This window comes from Bufo gargarizans, chromosome 1, assembly GCF_014858855.1.
Source record: "Bufo gargarizans isolate SCDJY-AF-19 chromosome 1, ASM1485885v1, whole genome shotgun sequence".
Lineage (NCBI taxonomy): Eukaryota > Metazoa > Chordata > Amphibia > Anura > Bufonidae > Bufo > Bufo gargarizans.
The window spans coordinates 390,270,940-390,293,259 of record NC_058080.1 but is presented as its reverse complement, the minus strand read 5'-3'; the positions used below and the strand labels follow the sequence as shown (position 1 = coordinate 390,293,259).

Below are 22,320 nucleotides of genomic sequence, written 5' to 3'. Positions count from 1 at the left end.
CAGTAGCATTCCTGTTTGTGGTGCAGTGTCGTTTAAGGGCCCGGAGATCACGGGCATCCAGTATGGTTTTACGGCCTTGACCCGTAAGCACAGAGATTTTTCCAGATTCTCTGAATCTTCGGATGATGTTATGCACAGTTGATGATGATAGATGCAAAGTCTTTGCAATTTTTCGCTGGGTAACACCTTTCTGATATTGCTCCACTATCTTTCTGCGCAACATTGTGGGAATTGGTGATCCTCTACCCATCTTGGCTTCTGAGAGACACTGCCACTCTGAGAAGCTCTTTTTATACCCAATCATGTTGCCAATTGACCTAATTAGTGTTAATTGGTCGTCCAGCTCTTCGTTATGCTCAAATTTACTTTTTCCAGCCTCTCATTGCTACTTGTCCCAACTTTTTGGGGATTTGTTGACACCGTGAAAATTTGAATCAACATATTTTTCCTTTAAAATGATACATTTACTCGGATTAAACGTTTGATCTGTCATCTACGTTCTATTACAAATAAAATATTGACATTTGCCATCTCCACATCATTGCATTCAGTTTTTATTCACAATTTGTTTAGTGTCCCAACTTTTTTGGAATCCGGTTTGTATTTGTAGTGCAACATCCCAAAGTATTGATGTAGCTTATTTTTCTATTATTACTGCAGTCTCTGACTCCCCCTTTTTCTCCCCCTGATAAGTCACTTTTAAGGGCCCATTCACATGATCGTATGACTGCGATCCACAATACACGGGCACTTGCCGTGTGAACTACGTGCTACGGGTACTGCGATCCTCAAAATACGGCAAAAGATAAGACATGCCCTTTCTTCTGCGGAGAGAAGGCACGAATCAGAAGCCAAAGAAGCACTCAGAAGCGCTTCCATGGGTTTTTTAGTCCGTGATTCCGCAAGACAAAAGATAGGATATGTCCTATCTTTTTCAGTAATTTGGGATTGCGGACCCATTCAAGTCAATTGGTCTGCACTGCAATACGGGATTCACATGGCTGGTGCCCGTACATTGCGGAAATTTATTTAATAAATTGCAACATTTGGTAAATTTGGTGCAAAATACACTAACGCAGACTTCCCCCTTATGTATTGAAATAAACTCACAGATAGCTGACAGGAACCGAATAATGATAGTCATGGATGGAGGAGATGGGAGTCTGGCAATGGGCGAACCTGGGTTCAGTTGCAAGGCAATTGCAGAGCCATCGCCCCAAATGCTAGTAAATAGGCAAACATCAAGGAACGGGACATGCTTATTGTGCTGCAAGGAACAAACTGTAAGCTTCACTAGTTCTAGATAGATTGATGAGAAATAGAGAGACGGCTAGAAAGATGGACAGATAGATAATTGTACTGTCTTTTAAATAAACTGTAAATGTAAGAAATATGATCTTGTGAAATAGCATTTCACAAGTCACCTGAATAAGCATTTATCTCAGTAGACTCTAGGGGGCAGCGTTGCACTTTTCTTGAGAAAGACTGTTAATCTGTTTCTATAGCAACCACACACGCACAGAAAATTGCAGGGTTCATATACAAACATACATGTAAGACCTATACATATAAGAAGACATAATCACTGAAAGGCAAATACCGGTGTGTCTATGATATTCTAATTTGCGTTTTTTTCCCAATACATTAATTTCAGAGGTTATTTTTGCTAGAAGTCTCAGGTTGTCTAGACAAACATCTCAACAGAGTAAGAAGCTGGTTGTGATAACAAATTCCTCTGCGTCTCAGGTTACTGTCACTAGGCAAACTACAGCAGGCTGTTCATAATCTGTATTCACCATCAACACTGTCTACACAAAATGCCTATTATTTTACCACAACTACCCGAGTCTCTATTTTCCAGCTATGATCCAAAATATGTACCAGGGTAAGTAGAACAGATTTGAATATTTATAATTCTTTATGCTGTTTTATATGTGACACTACAACAATGCCAATGGTTGCGTGGTCTTAGAAAAAAAAAAAAAATAAGATTACAAGGGACTAGTCTGTTATGCAAATCTCAATGGATGTTGTACAATTGTGCAAATGTATGCCACAAATTTGAATCACTATTAACTATTAGTAAAGTAGCTTAGATGTATACCATATCTAAGCTAATATTTTTTATATAATAAAAATGAAAAATTACCATGGATTAAACAGAACATAAAAAGTAACAAAAAAATCCACACACAACATACTATTAGTGAGTAATGTTTAGGTGTTAGTCACATAAGAATAAATAATGCACGAATGTTTAAGGTATATTTCTATAAGTTTGAAATAAAAAAGTATCATTGGAATAATTTTTTCAATAAAATATTGCACTTATTCCATAATATAAATAATAAATCACTGAAAATGCAGTATATATACACACAAAGTGGCACATTTATTAAGACTAGCATTTTAGATGCCGGTCTTAATAGCCTGTATAGCTGCCGGTGGTTCGCCGAAGTTATGTAGAGGCGCCAGCCTTCCTAGCTGTCTTACATTTAGACCATTTTCTACGCCTAAAACAGGCATAGAAAATGATGAATGAGACGGGCATGCCGGCCCATCCCCTTCTCTGCCCACACTATACCTACTTTTTTAGACCTGGCGTGAGAGGGGAAGAAGTGGCAGATTCTGCAGCACTATGACAGCAAAAGTGGCATATATCTGGTCATAAATGACCCCCAAAGTTGTCTCAAACTATGTAGAGTTAAAATAACACATCATTATTAATTCTGGAAAGACAAGGGGTCAAAATGAACAAAAAAAATATTGTCGGGCATCAAAGGCCAAGTTACTGTATCTTCAAAGGAATCCAGCAAAATATCTCCTGTCAGTTGAACCCTTTGGGCAGGTCAAATGGACTACACTGCTCTAAAGTGTCTAAACCCAAAAGAGACCCCATGAGGGTTTCTTTAACTAAATAATAGGTGAAGGGAAATGCAGGAAAAATTATTGTTACAACCACTCTAATGTTACAAGTCTTTCTTTCCTTTTCTCTATTAAGCTGAGACCACCATGACAACTTCTTTCCGCCATGTGTATTATTATATTGTTATATTAGTTATCACATCCACATAATTGCTATCTTGTGAAGGATGTTTATTGTGGTACTTGTGGTCCGCTGCGGGCATCCTCCACTGTATGCATTTTTGCTGGGGATCGCCATTAGCAACGGGCCACAAGTGCAGGATTTGCTCCCCTGTATATATGCACGACTGCATGTGGGTTTGAGCACTTGCTGCCTGTTTAACACCATGCCATTTTTTCAGTGTGAATGTCATCACAGGTCCTACACCCCCACTTCTCCTTGTCACTGCTGATTCCTCCCCCTCCTGCACTGATCATATGATGTGATGTCATCACAGGTCCTACACCCCCACTTCTCCTCGTCACTGCTGATTCCTCCCCCTCCTGCACTGATCATATGATGTGATGTCATCACAGGTCTTTCAGCTCTACCAGTGTAGGCTGGGGGAGTGAGTGGAAATAAAAAAATAAAAAAATAAAAAAAACCTCTCTCTATGGGCGCTATTGACAGCCATTTCCTGTCACTGCTGGTGGGTGCCTGCTGTATTATACAACCGGCACCCTTTGTGTATGGAGCAAGCTCAGCGCTTGAACCCACTCCATTGAATTTCTTAATGCTAATTGAATGTGATTATACGTTAAGGGGTTAAAAAAAAAAGAACATGTGAAAAAGACATTCTAGTTTTAATTGCCATAAAAAAATATACGTGACACAGTCCCTTTAAAAGAAATTAGTGGTCACTAGTTTGTGCAGCACAGTTCTATTTTTTAAATACTTACCTCATTACAATCAGACTTGTAGAAACAGCATGTACAGATACTCTATATAATGGCCTTATTTATCGGCATACAATATGTAGCTACTATTGTGGACAAGGATTTTATGTGTTTGCTCTCCTGGAGTAATATGAATCATGGGTCATCGTGAAGAGACTACATTAAATGGCCATATAAACATGAATCAAGTTTATTTTATGTATAAAAGCTATTCTAAGAAAAAAGGTTGTAGAAAAGAGTTTGATACTAGGGTTAGCGAATTTCATGTTATGAAATTCGTTTGCGCTTAGTTTGGTGGTAAAGGCAGAATTGCGTTATGGATTCCATTAGCACGGACCATAACGCAATACTATGACGGAATGCATAATGAAATGCCTTTAGAGGCATTCCGTTTTTCATTCCGTCATGATAGAAGTCTGTGAGCTGCAAAATGGATCCATCATTTACACTTTAATTCTACACATTAACTTTGGGCAAACAAATGTGGGGTCAAAATGCTGGCTCCACCGCTAGATGAATGCCTTACACGGTGGAGTTTCCAAAATGGGGTCATTCTCTAGGGTTTTACCTGTACTGATACTTCTGAAGCTCTGCAAATGAACATGGCAAAATCTGTGCTCCATTCATAAATTAAAAATGTTTTATTTTTTTAAAAGGATGTATTCAGAAAGTTTGTTTGTCTATCACCCAGTTTCACTGAATATGTAAGGCCAGTCTGAACAACTGTAATGTCCAATATAGGCTAAATGTGTATGGCTGTGTCTGTGAAAAGAGCTTTCATTAGATGTTTATTTGTTCAACTGGTGTTCAACCATCAAACAACTTCTGTATAATGTGTATGGTAACTTTACTCATTAGAAACTGCATTACAAATTGTGGGGTGAATGAAAAATTTTGAGCTGCAAGTGTATCCCAAGGTTTGGTACACTTTAATGCACAGCAATACCTCACATGTTGCTTTTGTCTGCTGCCTGGACATAGAGCATGGCTCAGAAGGGTAATAGCACCATACAATATTTGAGGCCTATTTAAAAGTGATATGAAATCTAGTTCAAGTAAGTGCCAACAGAGAATATGACAAAGTAATCCAGTAATGTGTGGTAAGAACAATTCTGTCCATCAGAGTATAACTATTAGCAAAGAAAATTTGTTGGCCCTAATAATGCATAATGTCCCTACCCACTATGTGGCCAATTGAAAATGGTCATTATGGCCAACTAAGGAAGTATAGTGAAACATGGATAACCGATAAACATGATGGACAGGGGAATTAGACAAAAGACAAACAGGGGGGGGGGGGGGGGGCTTCCGTTGGATGGCAGGCACCGTGAGTGTGTCACGGTCCCTCCAGTGACAGAGGTTAGAAGATCTGAGAGACTGGCTGCACATTAGGTCACCTGAATGCCTATCTGTTTTCACTTGTTGCAGTGTTGTTGTTGTTAATGACCACACCTCATATCTCAGGTGTAGCTTGTGGTCATTACTGCTCCTCTATTTAGTCTGGACTCATACTTCTTACCATGCAGTTGATATTCTCTGCCTGGAGTTGGAAGAGTTGGTGTGTGGTCCACATCTGTGTTCCTGCTCATCCATTTTGTATTGAAGATGAGTGTACTTCTCTTGGTATTTTGTTGCTCCCATTTGCTCGTTGTTTACTAGGCCTCAGGGAGACGCTGGTTCATTTATCTGGGAAGAAACCAGTAATCTCAGACCCTGTCACTAATCCTAGGGCTTTTCAGGGTTACTAGGGCCTAGGTTTACGGTGCATGAATATTCCCACCTTCAGGATCTATTCATACTGATAGGAGTCAGGGCTAGGTTTAGGGTGTCCTTAGTTTGTCCCCATTTCCCATTACTTAGCCTTGAGGCCTAGTTCCTGGTCTTTTTTCCTTCTTTTGTTATTCTGGTGTTCCTCTCCTCCCACACATTATCAACCGCCGAATCGCCATTTTGTTTGTGTCAGTGCAGCGATGGATAAGATTTCTGCACTGGTCAGACAACTGCAGGGGCTATCTTTGGAGGTAGCTAACCTCCGCACGACCGTCTCACAGATCCAGAGACCACAGGCGGCTGGTTCTGGCAGTGGGAACCAGGCCTTTCCTGAACCTAAGGTCGCTCTCCCGGACACATTTTCTGCAGGAAGTGACAACTTTATTCGGTTCAAGGAGTCGTGCAAATTATATTTTAGACTACGGCCTAACTCTTCTGGGGACGAGAGTCAAAGAGTGGGTATAATAATTTTTTTACTTAAAGGTGACGCTCAATCTTGGGCTTTTTCGTTGCCAACCAGATCACAATCCCCCCGATCAGGTCTTATCTACGATGACCCAGATCGGATCTCCCTGGCCGAGACTAAGTTGCGTGGCTTACGGCAGGGAGAGCATTCTGCGGAGACCTAATGCTCTGAATTTAGGAGATGGGCTACGGATACGGAGTGGAATGATCCAGCTCTCCGTTGTCAATTCTGTCAAGGGTTATCCGAGAGCCTGAAGGACGCGTTGGCGTTTCAGGAATATCCTGAGTCATTGGAAGCGGCCATTTAGCTTGCTACCCGCATTGATAGACACCTGAGGGAGAGATCTAAGGTTCCTCACTCTCAGAACGTACTATCCTATAAGGTGGCGGCCTCCTCCGACACTTTGGGGAGAGAGACACTTGAGTTAATGTCTGGTGATGAACCAATGCAGCTGGGAGGAGCTACTCCTGGACCTGGTGATAATAACTTTAGGCTAAAGAAGAGACTCTGCGGAAAAAGGGGGCATTTTCTTAACGTATGTCCTTATGTTCAGCGTCAAGGTGAAAAATAAAAAATAAATGTTTACTCCTTATCTCACTCTTGGTGATGTGGGTGGGCAATCTGAGAATTTACTTTTGTCATTTGCCGGTAGTACTCGATTTCTCCTGTCAACCGAGGTGGCGCTAGATTCCAAATCTGTGGGAATTGAAGTGTTTATTGACAGTGGGGCAGGGGTTAACCTAGTTGATGGTCAGTTTGTCTGTATGAATGGGTTGACAACATGTGCATTAGACAAAAATATTTTGGTGTTTGCAATTGATTCCGCTCCACTCACACAGAAGGGTTTGTCACAAATGGTGCAGGACATCCATTTAAAAGTGGGTGATTTTCATTAAGAATCTATTTCGTGTTTGTTGCTGGAGGGTCTGCCTGCTCCCTTGGTGCTAGGGTTACCATGGTTAAGCAAATATAATCCTACCATCGATTGGCAAGCGAGACAGATTCTTGATTGGAGTGATTATTGCATTGACAACTGTCTTAGCACCTCGCTGTCTGTTGGAACCACTAAAGTGGTACCTTTGTTTATTTCTGATTTTTTCTGATGTATTCTCTGAAAGTGGAAACCAGGAGTTACCTCTACATCGTTAGTATGATTGCCCGATCAACCTTGTTCTCGGAGCTAGGTTGCCCAAGTCTCGGTTGTATAATCTTTCTGAACCCGAAAGAGCAGCCATGCGAGAATATATCACCGAGAGTTTGGCTAAAGGTCATATTAAACCATCCAAATCCCCAGTGGATGCAGGGTTCCTATTTTTAAGAAATAGGACAGAACTCTTAGCCCCTGTTTGGACTTCCGTGAGCTTAATCGCATTACTGTACATGATCCTTATCCCCTTCCTTTGATCCCAGATTTGTTAAATCAGATTGTCTGTGCCAAGGTGTTCTCTAAATTGAATTTGAGGGGCGCATATAATATGGTAAGGATCGAGGAGGGGGACAAATGGAAGATGTACTTTAATACCCCTGAAGGTCATTTTGAGAATATGATAATGCCTTTTTGGTTAACCAATGCCCCTGCGGTTTTTCAACATTTCATCAATGACATCTTTCATCATCTGGTGGGTAGGTTTTTGGTGGTGTATCTGGATGATATTCTAATTTATTCTCCTGACATGGAGAGTTGGAGACGCATCAGGATCACATGAGACAAGAGTTACAGATCCTAAGAGAGAATAAATTGTATGCTTAGTTGGAAAAGGGTGTATTTGCAGATCAGGAAGTGCAATTCCTGGGTTACTTACTCTCATTTTCAGGTTTTCGTATGGATCCAGAGAAGGTCCATGCTGTTTTGGACTGGAATCGACCCAAAAATCTGAAAGCGCTTATGCAGTTTTTGGGGTTCACCAACTACTACCGTTAATTCATTTTGAACTACTCGACTGTGGTTAAACTTTTAATGGACATGACTAGGAAAGGTTTGGATGTCTCAGTCTGGTCTTATGAGGCATTACCAGCTTTTTCTGCGGTGAAGGAATGTTTTGCTTCTGTTCCTATACTGGTGCAACCGGATGTGTCACAGCCATTCATTGTGGAAGTTGACGCATCCGAGGTAGGGGCAGGAGCAGTCTTGTAGCAGGGCCCTTCACCTAGTAAATGGCGCCCATGTGCTTTCTTCTCTATAAAGCTCTCAACTGCTTAAAAAAAATTATGACGTAGGTAATAGAGATTTGCTGGCCATTAAGTTGGCTTTTGAGGAATATCGTCATTGGTTGGAAGGAGCAATTCATCCTATTATGGTAATTACGATCACAAAAATCTGTCTTGCCTGGAGTCGGCTAAACGTCTGAACCCAAGGCAGGCCAGATGGTCGTTGTTTTTTATCAGATTTAATTTTGTTGTCACCTATCGCCCTGGGGTTAAAAATGTCAAGGCGGACGCTTTGTCGCATAGCTTTCCTGGGGGGGGGGTTATTCGGAAGATCCTGGTCCGATATTGGCTGAAGGGGTGGTAATATCCGCCCTTTATCCCGACCTTGAGGCAGAGGTGTGGGAGGTCCAGGGAGATGTACCAGAGTCCTGTCCTCCAGGGGAGTTGCTTGTTCCCTCCGAATTACGACACAAGGTGTTTGAGGAACATCACTGTACAGTTCTTACAGGACACCCTGGGAGCAGATCCACGGTCGATCTCATTTCTCGTAGATTCTAGTGGCCGGGGTTGCATAAATGTTTGAGGGCTATGTGTCAGATTGTGGTACTTGTGCACGAGATTTTCAGGGTTACTAGGGCCTAGGTATACTGTGTATGAATATTCCCACCTTCAGGGTCTATTCATACTGACAGGAGTCAGGGCTAGGTTTAGGGTTTCCTTAGGTTGTCCCCATTTCTCTTTACCTATCCTTGAGGCCTAGTTCCTGGTATTTTTCCTTTTGTTGTCATTCTGGTGTCCCCCCCCCCCCACATTGTTACAGAGTGGTATTTGGTCAATTGTAGGTTACAGTTTGGAGTGTTCCATCATACGGCTCAGACAATGAACTAATAGCAAAAAGGTAGTAGAGGTAGTAGAAATGAAAGTTGGTATAAAGCATTATGTATAGGCCAGTATCCTTTTGTTACCGCTATTTAATCATAACAGGGTGGAAGGAATGGGGAAAGGGATATCCTGTAGGGTAGCAGACTCAAGGTAGGCACTCACCAGCATGTACAGTGCTGCTCATAATTTTTCATACCCCAGGCAAATTTTGACTTACAGTTACTTTTATTCAACCGGCAAGTAATTTTTTGATGGGAAATGACATAGGTGCCCAAAAGATAATAACACGATGTACAAGAGGCATTATTGTGGAAAAAAAACATTTCTCAGCTTTTATTTACATTTGAGCAAAAAATACAAGATGTTCCGCAGTGTGAAAAATCTCAGAGGATGTGGTCGGAAGCCAAAAGTGACACCTGTGCTGGCCAGGAGGATAGTTAGAGAGGTGAAAAAGAATCCAAGGACCACCACCAAGGCCATCCTGGTGAATCTGGGCTCTGCTGGTGGCAATGTCTTAAGGCAGACAATCCAACGGACACTGCACACTGCTGGGTTCCACGGATGCAGAACAAGGAGGACACCACTTCTCCAGATAAGGCACACAAAAGCTCGCTTGGCCTTTGCAAAAGCTCATCTGGACAAAGAAGAAGACTTATGGTCTTCTGTGTTACGGTCAGATGAAACATAATTGAATTGTTTGGTCACAATGATGTTTCCTTCATTTGGCGTAAAAAAATAAAAGGCCTTCAACCCAAAGAACACCATCCCCACTGTCAAACATGGTGGTGGGAACCTCATGCTTTGGGGGTGTTTTTCAGCCAATGGACCAGGGAACCTAATCACAGTAAACAGCACCATGAAAAAAAGAGAAATACATAAGGATTCTCAATGACAACATCAGGCAGTCTGCAGAGAAACTTGGCCTTGGGCACCAGTGGACATTTTTTAGGTTTTGGAGTGGCCCAGCCAGAGTCCAGACTTGAATCCAATTGAGAATCTGTGGAGGGAGCTAAAGATCAGGCTGATGGCAAGAAGACCCTCCAACCTGAAAGAATTGGAGCTCATTGCTAAAGATGAATGGGTAAAAATACCTGTGGAGACATGCAAAAAGCTGGTCTGCAATTATAGGAAGCTTTTGATTGCTGTAATAGCCAATAAAGGCTTTTCTATTGATTATTGAGAAGGGTATGAATAATTTTGCACTGGACACTTTTTGCTCGAATGTGAATAAAAGCTGAGAATTATTTTTTTCCACAATAATGCCTCTTGTACATCGTCTTATTATCTTTTGGGAGACACCTATGTCATTTCTCCTCAAAAAATTACTTGCTGGTTGAATAAAAGTAACTTTAAGTAAAAATTTGCCAGGGGTATGAATAATTATGGGCAGCACTGTATATATACACACACATATATATATATATATATATATTGTAGGAAGGAACAAGGGGCCATCATTGATGGTCGGTACGTGTCACCGAGGTTTCTGGCCTCAGTGAGGTAAGAGCCGTTTTTTTCCCCCCTGAAGTGTCATTATTGCAGATTGCAGACTAACACTTCAGCTGTTTAGTATGGCTATAAAGCTGATCCGGGACGGCTACTGGGAATAGCCAAAGTGCTGGGTGGGTGGCTAACCTCCACGTTCGAGGCCGGGTCTTGGCATCGTCTGCTTATAAAAGCAGTCAGCACTATCAGGTGGTGTGGATTTTCCTCCATCTGACAGTGAAGCTGTGGAGTCCTCTAGGGTGAAGACTGCAAACAGTCGTTCAGGCCACCTGGAAACCTACCAGTGAACTATTCTGTGGCTGGGCATTCAGCCAGGTCTGAACCGACACCTAGTATTCCAGGTGAACATTTTGTTTTTGCTGTGTGTGAACAAGCACAAAGACTGTTTTGTTTTTGCTGAGTGCGAATAAAACATTGAAGTTTGATTTACAACCTGGTTCCTTGCCTCTATACTACGTCCACTAACCTGTCTACCAGAGCAAATCCCCACAATATATACAGTACAGACCAAAAGTTTAGACACACCTTCTCATTCAAAGAGTTTTCTTTATTTTCATGACTATGAAAATTGTATATTCACACTGAAGGCATCAAAACTATGAAATAACACATGTGGAATTATATACATAACAAAAAATTGTGAAACAACTCAAAATATATCATATTCTAGGATCTTCAAAGTAGCCACCTTTAGCTTTGATTACTGCTTTGCACACTCTTGGCATTCTCTTGATGAGATTCAAGAGGTAGTCACCTGAAATGGTTTTCACTTCACAGGTGTGCCCTGTCAGGTTTAATAAGTGTGATTTCTTGCCTTATAAATAGGGTTGGGACCATCAGTTGCGTTGTGGAGAAGTCGGGTGGATACGCAGCTGATAGTCCTACTGAATAGACTGTAAGAATTTGTATTATGGCAAGAAAAAAGCAGCTAAGTAAAGAAAAATTAGTGGCCATCATTACTTTAAGAAATGATGGTCAGTCAGTCCGAAAAATTTGGAAATCTTTGAACGTGTCCCCAAGTGCAGTCACAAAAAACATCAAGCGCTACAAAGAAACTGGCTCACATGCGGACCGCCCCAGGAAAGGAAGACCAGGAGTGACCTCTGCTGCGGAGGATAAGTTCATCCGAGTCACCAGCCTCAGAAATCGCAGGTTAACAGCAGCTCAGATTAGAGACCAGGTCAATGCCACACAGAGCTCTAGCAGCAGACACATCTCTAAAACAACTGTTAAGAGGAGACTGTGTGAATCAGGCCTTCATGGTAGAATATCTGCTAGGAAACCACTGCTAAGGACAGGTAACAAGCAGAAGAGACTTGTTTGGGCTAAAGAACACAAGGAATGGACATTAGACCAGTGGAAAACTGTGCTTTGGTCTGATGAGTCCAAATTTGAGATCTTTGGTTCCAACCACCATGTCTTTGTGCGACGCAGAAAAGGTAAACGGATGGACTCTACATGAATGGTTCCCACCGTGAAGCATGGAGGAGGAGGTGTGATGGTGTGGGGGTGCTATTCTGGTGACACTGTTGGGGATTTATTCAAAATTGAAGGCATACTGAACCAGCATGGCTACCACAGCATCTTGCAGCGGCATGCTATTCCATCCGGTTTGCGTTTAGTTGGACCATCATTTATTTTTCAACAGGACAATGGCCCCAAACACACCTCCAGGCTGTGTAAGGGCTATTTGACCATGAAGGAGAGTGATGGGGTGCTGCGTCAGATGACCTGGCCTCCACAGTCACCGGACCTGAACCCAATCGAGATGGTTTGGGGTGAGCTGGACCGCAGAGTGAAGGCAAAAGGGCCAACAAGTGCTAAGCATCTCTGGGAACTCGTTCAAGACTGTTGGAAGACCATTTCAGGTGACTACCTCTTGAAGCTCATCAAGAGAATGCCAAGAGTGTGCAAAGCAGTAATCAAAGCAAAAGGTGGCTACTTTGAAGAACCTAGAATATGACATATTTTCAGTTGTTTCACACTTTTTTGTTATGTATATAATTCCACGTGTTAATTCATAGTTTTAAAGCCTTCAGTGTGAATCTACAATTTTCATAGTCATGAAAATAAAGAAAACTCTTTAAATGAGAATGTGTGTCCAAACTTTTGGTCTGTACTACTGTGTATATATATATATATACACATACAGTAGTTTCGGCGGCACCAGTAAACTGGCTCAGGTGCAGCGTCCAAGGGAATGAGCTTCTCACCCTTAACCCCTTAGTGACCAAGCCTGTTTGGGCCTTTATGACCAAGCGTTTTTCTTCCTTTTTTTCATGGTCTCGTTCCAAGAGCTATAACTTTTTTATTTTTTCTTCTATAAAGCTTTATGAGGGCTTGTTTTTTACGGGACAAGTTGTAGTTTTTAATGGCCCCATTTTGGGGTACACATAACTTTTTGATTAACTTTTATTAACTCTTTCTGGGAGGGAGATGGGGGAAAATAGCAATACTGCCACTGCGTTTTTACATTATAAACTTTACGGCGTTCATTTTTCGGTACAAATAACATAATATCTTTATTCTCTGGGTCAGTACGATTACAGTGATACTAAATACTTATAATTTTTTTTACGTTTTACAACTTTTTTTTTCCAATAAAACCGCTTTTATTAACCAAAAAAATGATTTTGCATTGCCACTTCACAAGACCCTGTCGGGCATATTTATATCTGCACATTAAGGTCTGACAATATTAGAACCAAAATGGAGATTCACATTCCCTTTAAGAGGCCAAACTTTCTGTTGGAATAAGCCAGAGAAGATCATGATGGTCACTGGCATACAATGTATATTGTTTTAAAAGTTATTGCCAACAGATGTGGTATCTTAAGAGAATGTAATGGGTCTCACATAAACTGTCTCAACTACCGGGGTCAAGAGAGGTTATTGCTTAAAAACACTGGTTTCTCTAAACATATCAGTCTGAGGAACAATGGGTGTTATATAGCTAAGCCAGATCTGATAAGAGACATCCATAAAACACATCTGGTGTGAAATGGGTATCTTTTCACGTATATATATATATATATTCCTGTGTGCATTTATTTAGCGTTTGAACTTGTTAATGATTCATATATAATAAGCAATATTAAGTATTATAACCAGACATTATTAATGTATCTTTTTATATTGTATCTCATTGAGGGGATATAGCAAGTTGTTGTTTTTTTCTCTTAAGAAGGGTCTATTCAGAGGAGCTGAGGGTATTTCAAACATCATTATTCAAATAGCTGTGACAATTAGGTGTATACAAACCAGGGCAAAAGCTAGAAGTTTATGGTTCTCTTATCTGACCATAAATAAGATGGTCTGTTGACTGTCAAAATGGATCCGTGATGTCTGGGAAAGTGATCCTAAAGTGTCAGAAAGAATACCTCCTAATTGATTTAAGTTGGGAGAGACCAAAGGTTAAGAGGTGTAATAAAGCCGGATATATATGTTAATTCAAAAAATTGCTATATGATACAACAGTGCCATCAAGTGGTAGATGGGCAGAAGGAATGCCAATTAAATGACATCATCTCCATGATTACCATACGTAACACCCACCTTATCTAATTGGAAATCCCTAATCCAAGAGGGGATGGGCATAGATAAGGATGAGGATATCTACTGCAGTTTTGGGAAGAGAAAAAAAAAAGAGGAAAAAGTAAGATCACTTGAAAAATCACTTGAGACAAAGAGGACTTGAGCCAAACATCACTTGGAACTTCTTCAGGGAGAACACTTGGGAATTCATTCATCAGCATCACTTCACACGTCAGAAACGTACCACAAGACGGGATAGATCTGAATCTTGGAAAGCTGGGTCCCTTCTAAAAGCTCTTTATCCCAAAGCAAGGGGTAATGTATAATCCATTTTATTTGCAGTAATTATAAATCGCTCCAATTGGCATATAGTTGAGACCCCATTATTAGTGGGTCTATAGTGTTAAAACAATAATTTTATGGAAAATTTTAATGAACGTGCACATCATTAGAATTTCTGTAATATTGCTATCAGAGTGGAATCTCTGATCGGATTTTATTATCCGTAGTTAGGTCAACGGGCGTATTTATAAGATGTCTCTTACTGCCATATTCTCTGATTGAGCATAAGGGCTTTTCCACAGATTCATTTCTATTGTTTTTTTTGTTGTTGTTGTTACATTATAATATTTTGATTACCAGTATATTAATCGGTAATAATTTGATAAAAGGAAGTAGTATTATATTGTACTTAAGTCAGCCTGTAAACGGTGGAGCACCATCTTATGGTCAATTTTGATATTATCTTTGTATGCCATGTTTTCTGCTTGTATTTATAATAAATTATATTTTGTATAATTAATTGCACCCTGTTTCATTAGCTGCACAAGTTAATTTTAGATCTCATCAATAAAAGAACTGGCGTTTATATGTCCGCCAATTAAATTTTTCAATTTTTATTTTTTTTATTTTTCATAAAAATATCAAATCATATTTTTATGGTTTCATATCTTATGTAAAATAAATACCCGACAACCCATAACTTTTTTTTTTCTTTTTCTATGGAGTTGTGTGAGGGCTTGATTTTTGAGGGACAACTTGTATTTTTCATTGGTATCATTTTGGAGTAAATGGCACTTTTTGATCGCTTGTTATTACGTTTTTTTCAGTGGAAACTAAGAATAAATTAGAAATTCTGTCTTATTTTTATTTTTATTTTTTACGGCGTTCACCATAGGGGATAATTTATGTAATATTTATGTAGTCCGGGTCGTTACGGACGCGGCAATACCAAACATATGGGGGACTAAAGACAGGCTCGGGGCCCTGATCGGAAGTGAGGTAAGCTTCCGAACACATCAGCACCCCGCGATCGCATTTTCGGGGTGCTGATGGGAGACAGAGGGAGTCCGCTCCCTCTGTCACCACTTTACATGCAGCGGGCGCCATTGCGCCCGGCATGTAAAGGGTTAAACAGCCCGGATCGGCACTTCTGCCGGTCCGGGCTGTTAGAGCAGGGTCCCGGCTGTCATGTGAGAGCCGGGTCCGTGCTCCCCGCTGCACGGGGGAGAAGTGCAGCGCTTAGACCGGGCCGCCGTAAAAACACGTATGGGTGGTCACTAAGGGGTTAATATATGCCAGAAATAGGACAGCACTCCAAGACTTGAAAAAACAGTGTCTTTATTCACCCATGTGAAGCAGTAGCAACGTTTCAGTTCACAACTGAGCCTTTCTCAAGCAAAGAAATACAAGCTTGTGCCTTCCTTAAATAGCACTCAAATAATCAGGTGACCAATGAACATACAGATCAAAAACATGTGACCAATTACCATGTGAAGACCATTTACCTAATTGAGTCATGTTAACAATTACATATGCAAAATATCCTAACACTTAATACATAGGATTGCACATATTTGTGTTACATCCAAACACTTTACATTTGATAGTGTATATGTACATAACCACAGTGGATTTAATCAATGTGAAATTCATAAATAATATATAAATCATTAAAATAATCAACCACGTAGACTGAGAGAAAAGGGCGTTTGACTATGTCTGACAATACTGCGAGTCTATGTGAATACTGGCCAAAATTGGCATTTTTAACTAGTACTGCAGAGACCACAATATGGAAGATCCCCGTTAGACTATCTATGGACCGCAATGGTGAGATGGTTTGGAGTACACCTTATTTACGTGTGGTGTCCCCCTTACCTGATCACAACTTTGGAGGGGTTGATTGTCATGGAACCATGAACCAGACGTACAACAAGAGATAAGTGGAAATAAGAAGGCTTTATTGAAAATCAAGCTGTAAGCAAAAGTCCAAACGGATGGCTAAACCGAAGCAGGGTCTTGCGTAGACAGAGGTCAGGAACCAGAAGGGTAGTCAGACGAAGCCTGGATCAGGAACCAGCAGGGTAGTCAGACGAAGCCAGGATCAGGAACCAACGGGGTAGTCAGACGAGGCCAGGATCAGGAACCAGAAGCAGCAGCAGTCTTAGAAGCATGTGAACACAGGAGGACCAAGCAAGGAACTGAAGCCACAGACCTCCTATATATATGAGCTAGGCATCCAGCTCCTCCCAGTGGGAAGGAGAAGCCGCAGGGTGGGAGGCTACAAGAAACCCAGAAACCAAGATGGCCGCCAGCACATGTCAAACGAAGGAGAACAGTAAGAAGGTAAGACCATGACAGTACCTCCCCCTCAAGGGCCCCTCCTCCGCGGAGTAAGGAACGGTTTCTGAGGGAAGCGTGCGTGGAAGGCTCGGAGCAAAGCAGGAGCATGGACATCTGCGGAGGGAACCCAGGAACGCTCCTCTGGACCATAACCACGCCAATGGACCAAAAACTGCAACCGACCGCGGACCAGGCGTGAGTCCAGGATATTGCTCACGTCATATTCCTCACGATTGCCCACTTGGACCGGACGGGGCCGAGGAACCGAGGAAGTGAAACGATTACACACCAATGGCTTCAACAGGGAGACATGAAACACGTTGGAGATCCGCATGCCAGGAGGAAGCGCAAGGGCATAGGCTACCGGGTTTACCCTGCGAAGCACTCGGAAGGGACCAACAAAGCGAGGCGCCAGCTTGGGAGTGGGCACTCGAAGGTTCAGGTTGCGGGTGGACAACCATACACGGTCTCCGACCTGGTAGGAAGGAGCGGGCGCTCGTCTGCGATCAGCCTGGAGTCTCTGGCGCTGCACAGAGACCTCAAGGGACCTCTGGATCTGTACCCAAGAAGCACGTAGGACGGAAAGGTGATCCTCCACAGCCGGAATATCCTGGGGAGAGAATACCTCCGGTAACACGGCAGGTTGGAACCCATAATTGGCCATGAAGGGAGACGTCCCAGAGGAAGAGTTCACCGCCGTGTTCCTGGCAAACTCAGCCCAAGGCAGGAGGTCAACCCAATTGTCTTGGTGATCGGAGACATAGCAACGAAGGAATTGCTCCAAGGCCTGATTGGATCGTTCTGCGGCCCCATTGGACTGAGGGTGGTAGGCCGAGGAGAAAGAGAGATGAATCCCCAACTGGGAGCAAAAGGCGCGCCAGAACCTGGACACAAACTGACTCCCCCGATCCGACACAATCTCCTTGGGCAAACCGTGCAACCGGAAGACCTCCCTGGCGAAAATCGTGGCCAACTCTTGTGCAGAGGGTAACTTCTTGAGAGGAACACAGTGGCACATTTTGGAAAACCGATCCACAATCATGAGAATGACCGTATGGCCTCGGGATGCAGGGAGGTCCACAATGAAATCCATCCCCAGGTGTGACCATGGGCGCTCCCCGGTGGCTATGGGTTGCAAAAGGCCCAACGGAAGGTGCCGAGGGGACTTACTCTGGGCACAAACGGAGCATGCCGCTACATATGCGGCGATGTCGGAACGTAGAGAAGGCCACCAGAACAGACGTGAAACAGCCCAGGACAGCTGATTCTTTCCAGGATGCCCCGCAGCCTTGGAGTTATGGTAGGTTCGCAACAACCGAGTGCGCAACTCCTCAGGCACAAAACACCTGCCGTTGGGTCTCCCAGAGGGAGCACCAGATTGAGCCGCCAAAATCTGCTCACCCAGGGGAGAGGTCAGGCTGGTGCGAATGGCGGCCAGGATCTGATTCGGAGGTATGACCGAAGTCGGAATCGACTCCTCCCCGGACAGCTCGGAGTACTGCCGTGATAAGGCATCCGCTCTGATGTTCTTGGAACCGGGTAGGTAGGAGACCACGTAATTAAAACGTGACAAGAACAGAGCCCATCTGGCCTGACGTGGTGTCAATCTCTTGGCCTCAGAAAGGTAGGTCAGATTCTTGTGGTCCGTCAGGATGAGAACCGGAACCACCGAACCCTCGAGCAAGTGCCTCCATTCTTTAAGGGCCTGCACGATGGCCAATAACTCCCTGTCACCAATCTGATAGTTGCACTCCGCGGAAGACAGTTTCCGGGAGTAAAACCCACAAGGAAGCAGAGGACCCTCTGGTGTTCTACGCTGAGACAGAAGGGCGCCTACTCCCGTCTCAGACGCGTCCACCTCGAGGACAAAGGGCAACCCAGGGTTGGGATGCGACAGAATCGGAGCCGACACAAAGGCGGACTTTAGAGCCTCAAAAGCTCGGATGGCCTCGAGCGGCCAGACCTGGAAATTACTGCCCTTCCTGGTCAGATCCGTGAGAGGCTTGGCTAGCATAGAAAAGTCCCTGATGAACTTCCGATAATAATTGGCGAAGCCCAAAAAGCGCTGCAGGGCACGGAGACCACTGGGCTGGGGCCACTGTAAGACAGCCGAAACCTTCTCAGGATCCATGGAGAACCCCTCAGCGGAAATGATGTAACCTAAGAAGGTTACCTGGGATCGGTGAAATTCGCATTTCTCAAGCTTACCGAACAGCCTGTTCTCTCGTAACCGTTGCAACACTCGTCTGACATCCATAATGTGGGCCTCCATGGATTCAGAATATACCAAGATGTCATCCAAATAGACCACCACACACTGCTGCAACAGGTCACGGAAAACATTGTTGATGAATTCCTGGAAGACTGCGGGCGCATTGCACAACCCAAAGGGCATAACCAAGGATTCATAATGACCGGTCCTGGTGTTAAACGCGGTCTTCCACTCATCGCCCGCCTTGATCCTTACCAGGTTATATGCCGCCCTCAGGTCGAGTTTGGTAAAGACCGTGGCCCCTTTGAGGCGATCGAACAGCTCGGAAATCAAGGGTATCGGGTAAGCGTTCTTGATCGTGATGCGATTGAGACCCCTGTAATCGATGCAAGGCCTCAACTCACCGCCCTTCTTTTTCACAAAGAAAAATCCAGCCCCTGCCGGGGACGAGGATTTGCGAATGTGTCCGCGTGAAAGCGCCTCCCTCACGTACTCCTCCATGGCCTCATTCTCCACTACCGACAGTGGATAGACTTTGCCACGAGGAGGAACGGCACCAGATTGTAACTCTATGGCACAATCGTATGGGCGGTGCGGAGGTAGGGCAACCGCGCGCACCTTATCGAATACATCCCGGTACTCTTCGTATTCAGGAGGCAACAGAGAGTCCAAGGAAGTACACAGCAACTTGACAGGCCCATGGATGCAACTAGCCCCACACTGCGGTGACCACGAGAGGATCTCGGCCGATCTCCAATCGAAAGTCGGATTATGCTTCTGGAGCCAGGGGTACCCCAAGACCACCGAGTAGTGTGGAGACGAAATCACCTGTAGACAGACCGACTCTCTGTGAACGGCACCAATGGCTATCCCCACTGGAAGGGTCTCATGAGTCACGTGTGGCGGCAGAAGGGGTCTGCCGTCTATCGCCTCAAGAGCCAGTGGGGAACCTCGAGGCTGCAGAGGAATGGAATTGGCGGCAGCGAACACACTATCAATGAACAAACCACCAGCACCAGAGTCCACCAACGCCTGGGTCGTCACCGAGCCCCCGACCCAGGAGAGGACAACAGTGATCAGTGGTTTGTCAACACGGGAAACCGGGGACGAGGAGACTCCACCCAAGATCTGCCCCCGACAGGATCTCAGGTGCGAGCGTTTCCCGGACGGTTCGGACATGCCAACCGAAAATGCCCACCGAGACCACAGTACATGCATCGGCCCTCGCGTCTCCGGAGTACCCTCTCCCCCTCGGACAGGCGAGCAAACCCCAGCTGCATGGGTTCACCCCCAGACAAGTCATCCCCAGGAGGCGTGGGAGGAGAGGGAGGCACGGGTGGGACAGCAAACGTAGGCGCCAATCTGTTAGAAGACCTCCGCAGGCTCTCCTTAAAGGAAGGTCTCTCCCTGAGTCTGGTGTCAATCAAAATCAGGAAAGAAATAAGAGACTCGAGCTCCACTGGTAGGTCCTTAGCTGCAACCTCATCCTTCAAGGCATCCGAGAGACCATGAGAGAAAGCAGCGACCAGAGCCTCATTATTCCAGCCCACCTCTGCTGCCAGGGTACGAAACTCAATGGCGTATTCAGCTACGGATCGTGAACCCTGTCTGATGGACATAAGGAGCTTCGCAGCAGAGGCAGCACGAGCCGGCACATCGAATACCTTCCGAAGAGAAGCAACAAAACCGGAAAACTCGGCAACCACCGGATTGTTGTTCTCCCATAAAGGGCTGGCCCAGGCCAAGGCCTTGTCCGAGAGCAGCGAGATCAAGAAGCCCACCTTTGATCTCTCAGTAGGAAAGGCATGTGGCAGCAACTCGAAATAAATGCCCACCTGGTTAAGGAAACCTCGGCACCGAGTTGGCTCTCCCCCAAATCGCTGTGGAAGGGGGGCAGAACCGGTCATACCCCGAGACACCGCAGGCGCAGCAACAGGTGTCGGGGTAGACTCTGGCGCAACAACCGGAGCGGCAGTAGGAGCGGGCCCAGGAGCGACAACCGACCCATCGGCAACGAAAGCGAAATGAGCCGTGCGTTCAAGCAGGGTTTGCAACGCCACAGCGAACCGACCCAACAGGTGATCCTGCTGATCAAGTCTGGCAACCAGCGTAGGTAGCGAGGATGGCCCTGTACCGTCAGAATTCATGGCTTGGTCCTAATGTCATGGAACCATGAACCAGACGTACAACAAGAGATAAGTGGAAATAAGAAGGCTTTATTGAAAATCAAGCTGTAAGCAAAAGTCCAAACGGATGGCTAAACCGAAGCAGGGTCTTGCGTAGACAGAGGTCAGGAACCAGAAGGGTAGTCAGACGAAGCCTGGATCAGGAACCAGCAGGGTAGTCAGACGAAGCCAGGATCAGGAACCAACGGGGTAGTCAGACGAGGCCAGGATCAGGAACCAGAAGCAGCAGCAGTCTTAGAAGCATGTGAACACAGGAGGACCAAGCAAGGAACTGAAGCCACAGACCTCCTATATATATGAGCTAGGCATCCAGCTCCTCCCAGTGGGAAGGAGAAGCCGCAGGGTGGGAGGCTACAAGAAACCCAGAAACCAAGATGGCCGCCAGCACATGTTAAACGAAGGAGAACAGTAAGAAGGTAAGACCATGACATTGATCCATCTGGGAGGTTGGATCCTTCTCTAATTGGCCCGGATAGTTAGGTTGATACATTGGTAAATACCGGTACCCTTCCAGAAACAAAGATGGCACCTCTAATTCGATGCCACACGATGCGCATGGGCTGGCTTCCACACAGGAAATACATCGGAGCCGGTTCTCTGGCGATGTAGTGGAGCTGGGCTGCGTGCGCAACTTGGCGTGAGAGGTTTGTCTTTGACACAAATATGTGCAATCCTATGTAATAAAGGGCTTCTGTCACCCCACTAAACTGTTTTTTTTTTTTTTTGTGTACTTATAATCTCTATACTGCGATTTATCCATACATAATGTGATTAATAATTTTGGTTCAGTAGATTTTGCTAAAAACGTACTTTTATAATATGTAAATTACCTGTCTACCGCAGCAAGTAGGGCGGCTACTTGCTCGTAGCAGCCGCATCCTCCTATCATAATGACGCCCCCTCCGCATGTTGATTGACAGGGCCAGCGAACGGGATCGTTCTCTGCTGGCCCTGTTTGCATTCAAAATCTCGCGCCTGCGCCGTACCTGTCTTCAATCGGCGCAGGCGTACTGAGAGGCGGCCGCTCCATCCTCAATGCGCCTGCGCCGATGACGTCACATCTACACCCGGCAGAAGCCCTTTAAGTGTTAGGATATTTTGCATATGTAATTGTTAACATGACTCAATTAGGTAAATGGTCTTCACATGGTAATTGGTCACATGTTTTTGATCTGTATGTTCATTGGTCA

At 44.3% G+C, this 22,320-nt stretch overlaps 1 protein-coding gene across 2 annotated transcripts in view; it reads left to right on the top strand.

Annotated features, from left to right (window-relative positions):
- The first annotated feature begins 1,597 nt into the window (after nt 1–1,597).
- The window catches only part of LOC122931623 (protein FAM166B-like), a 61,918-nt gene continuing 41,195 nt past the window's right edge, over nt 1,598–22,320 (top strand). For both annotated transcript variants that reach the window (XM_044285709.1, XM_044285703.1), the window contains exon 1: nt 1,598–1,885. In XM_044285709.1, coding sequence (XP_044141644.1) covers nt 1,818–1,885 — 68 coding nt within the window. In that variant the 5' untranslated portion in view covers nt 1,598–1,817. The remainder of the gene's footprint in view (nt 1,886–22,320) is intronic.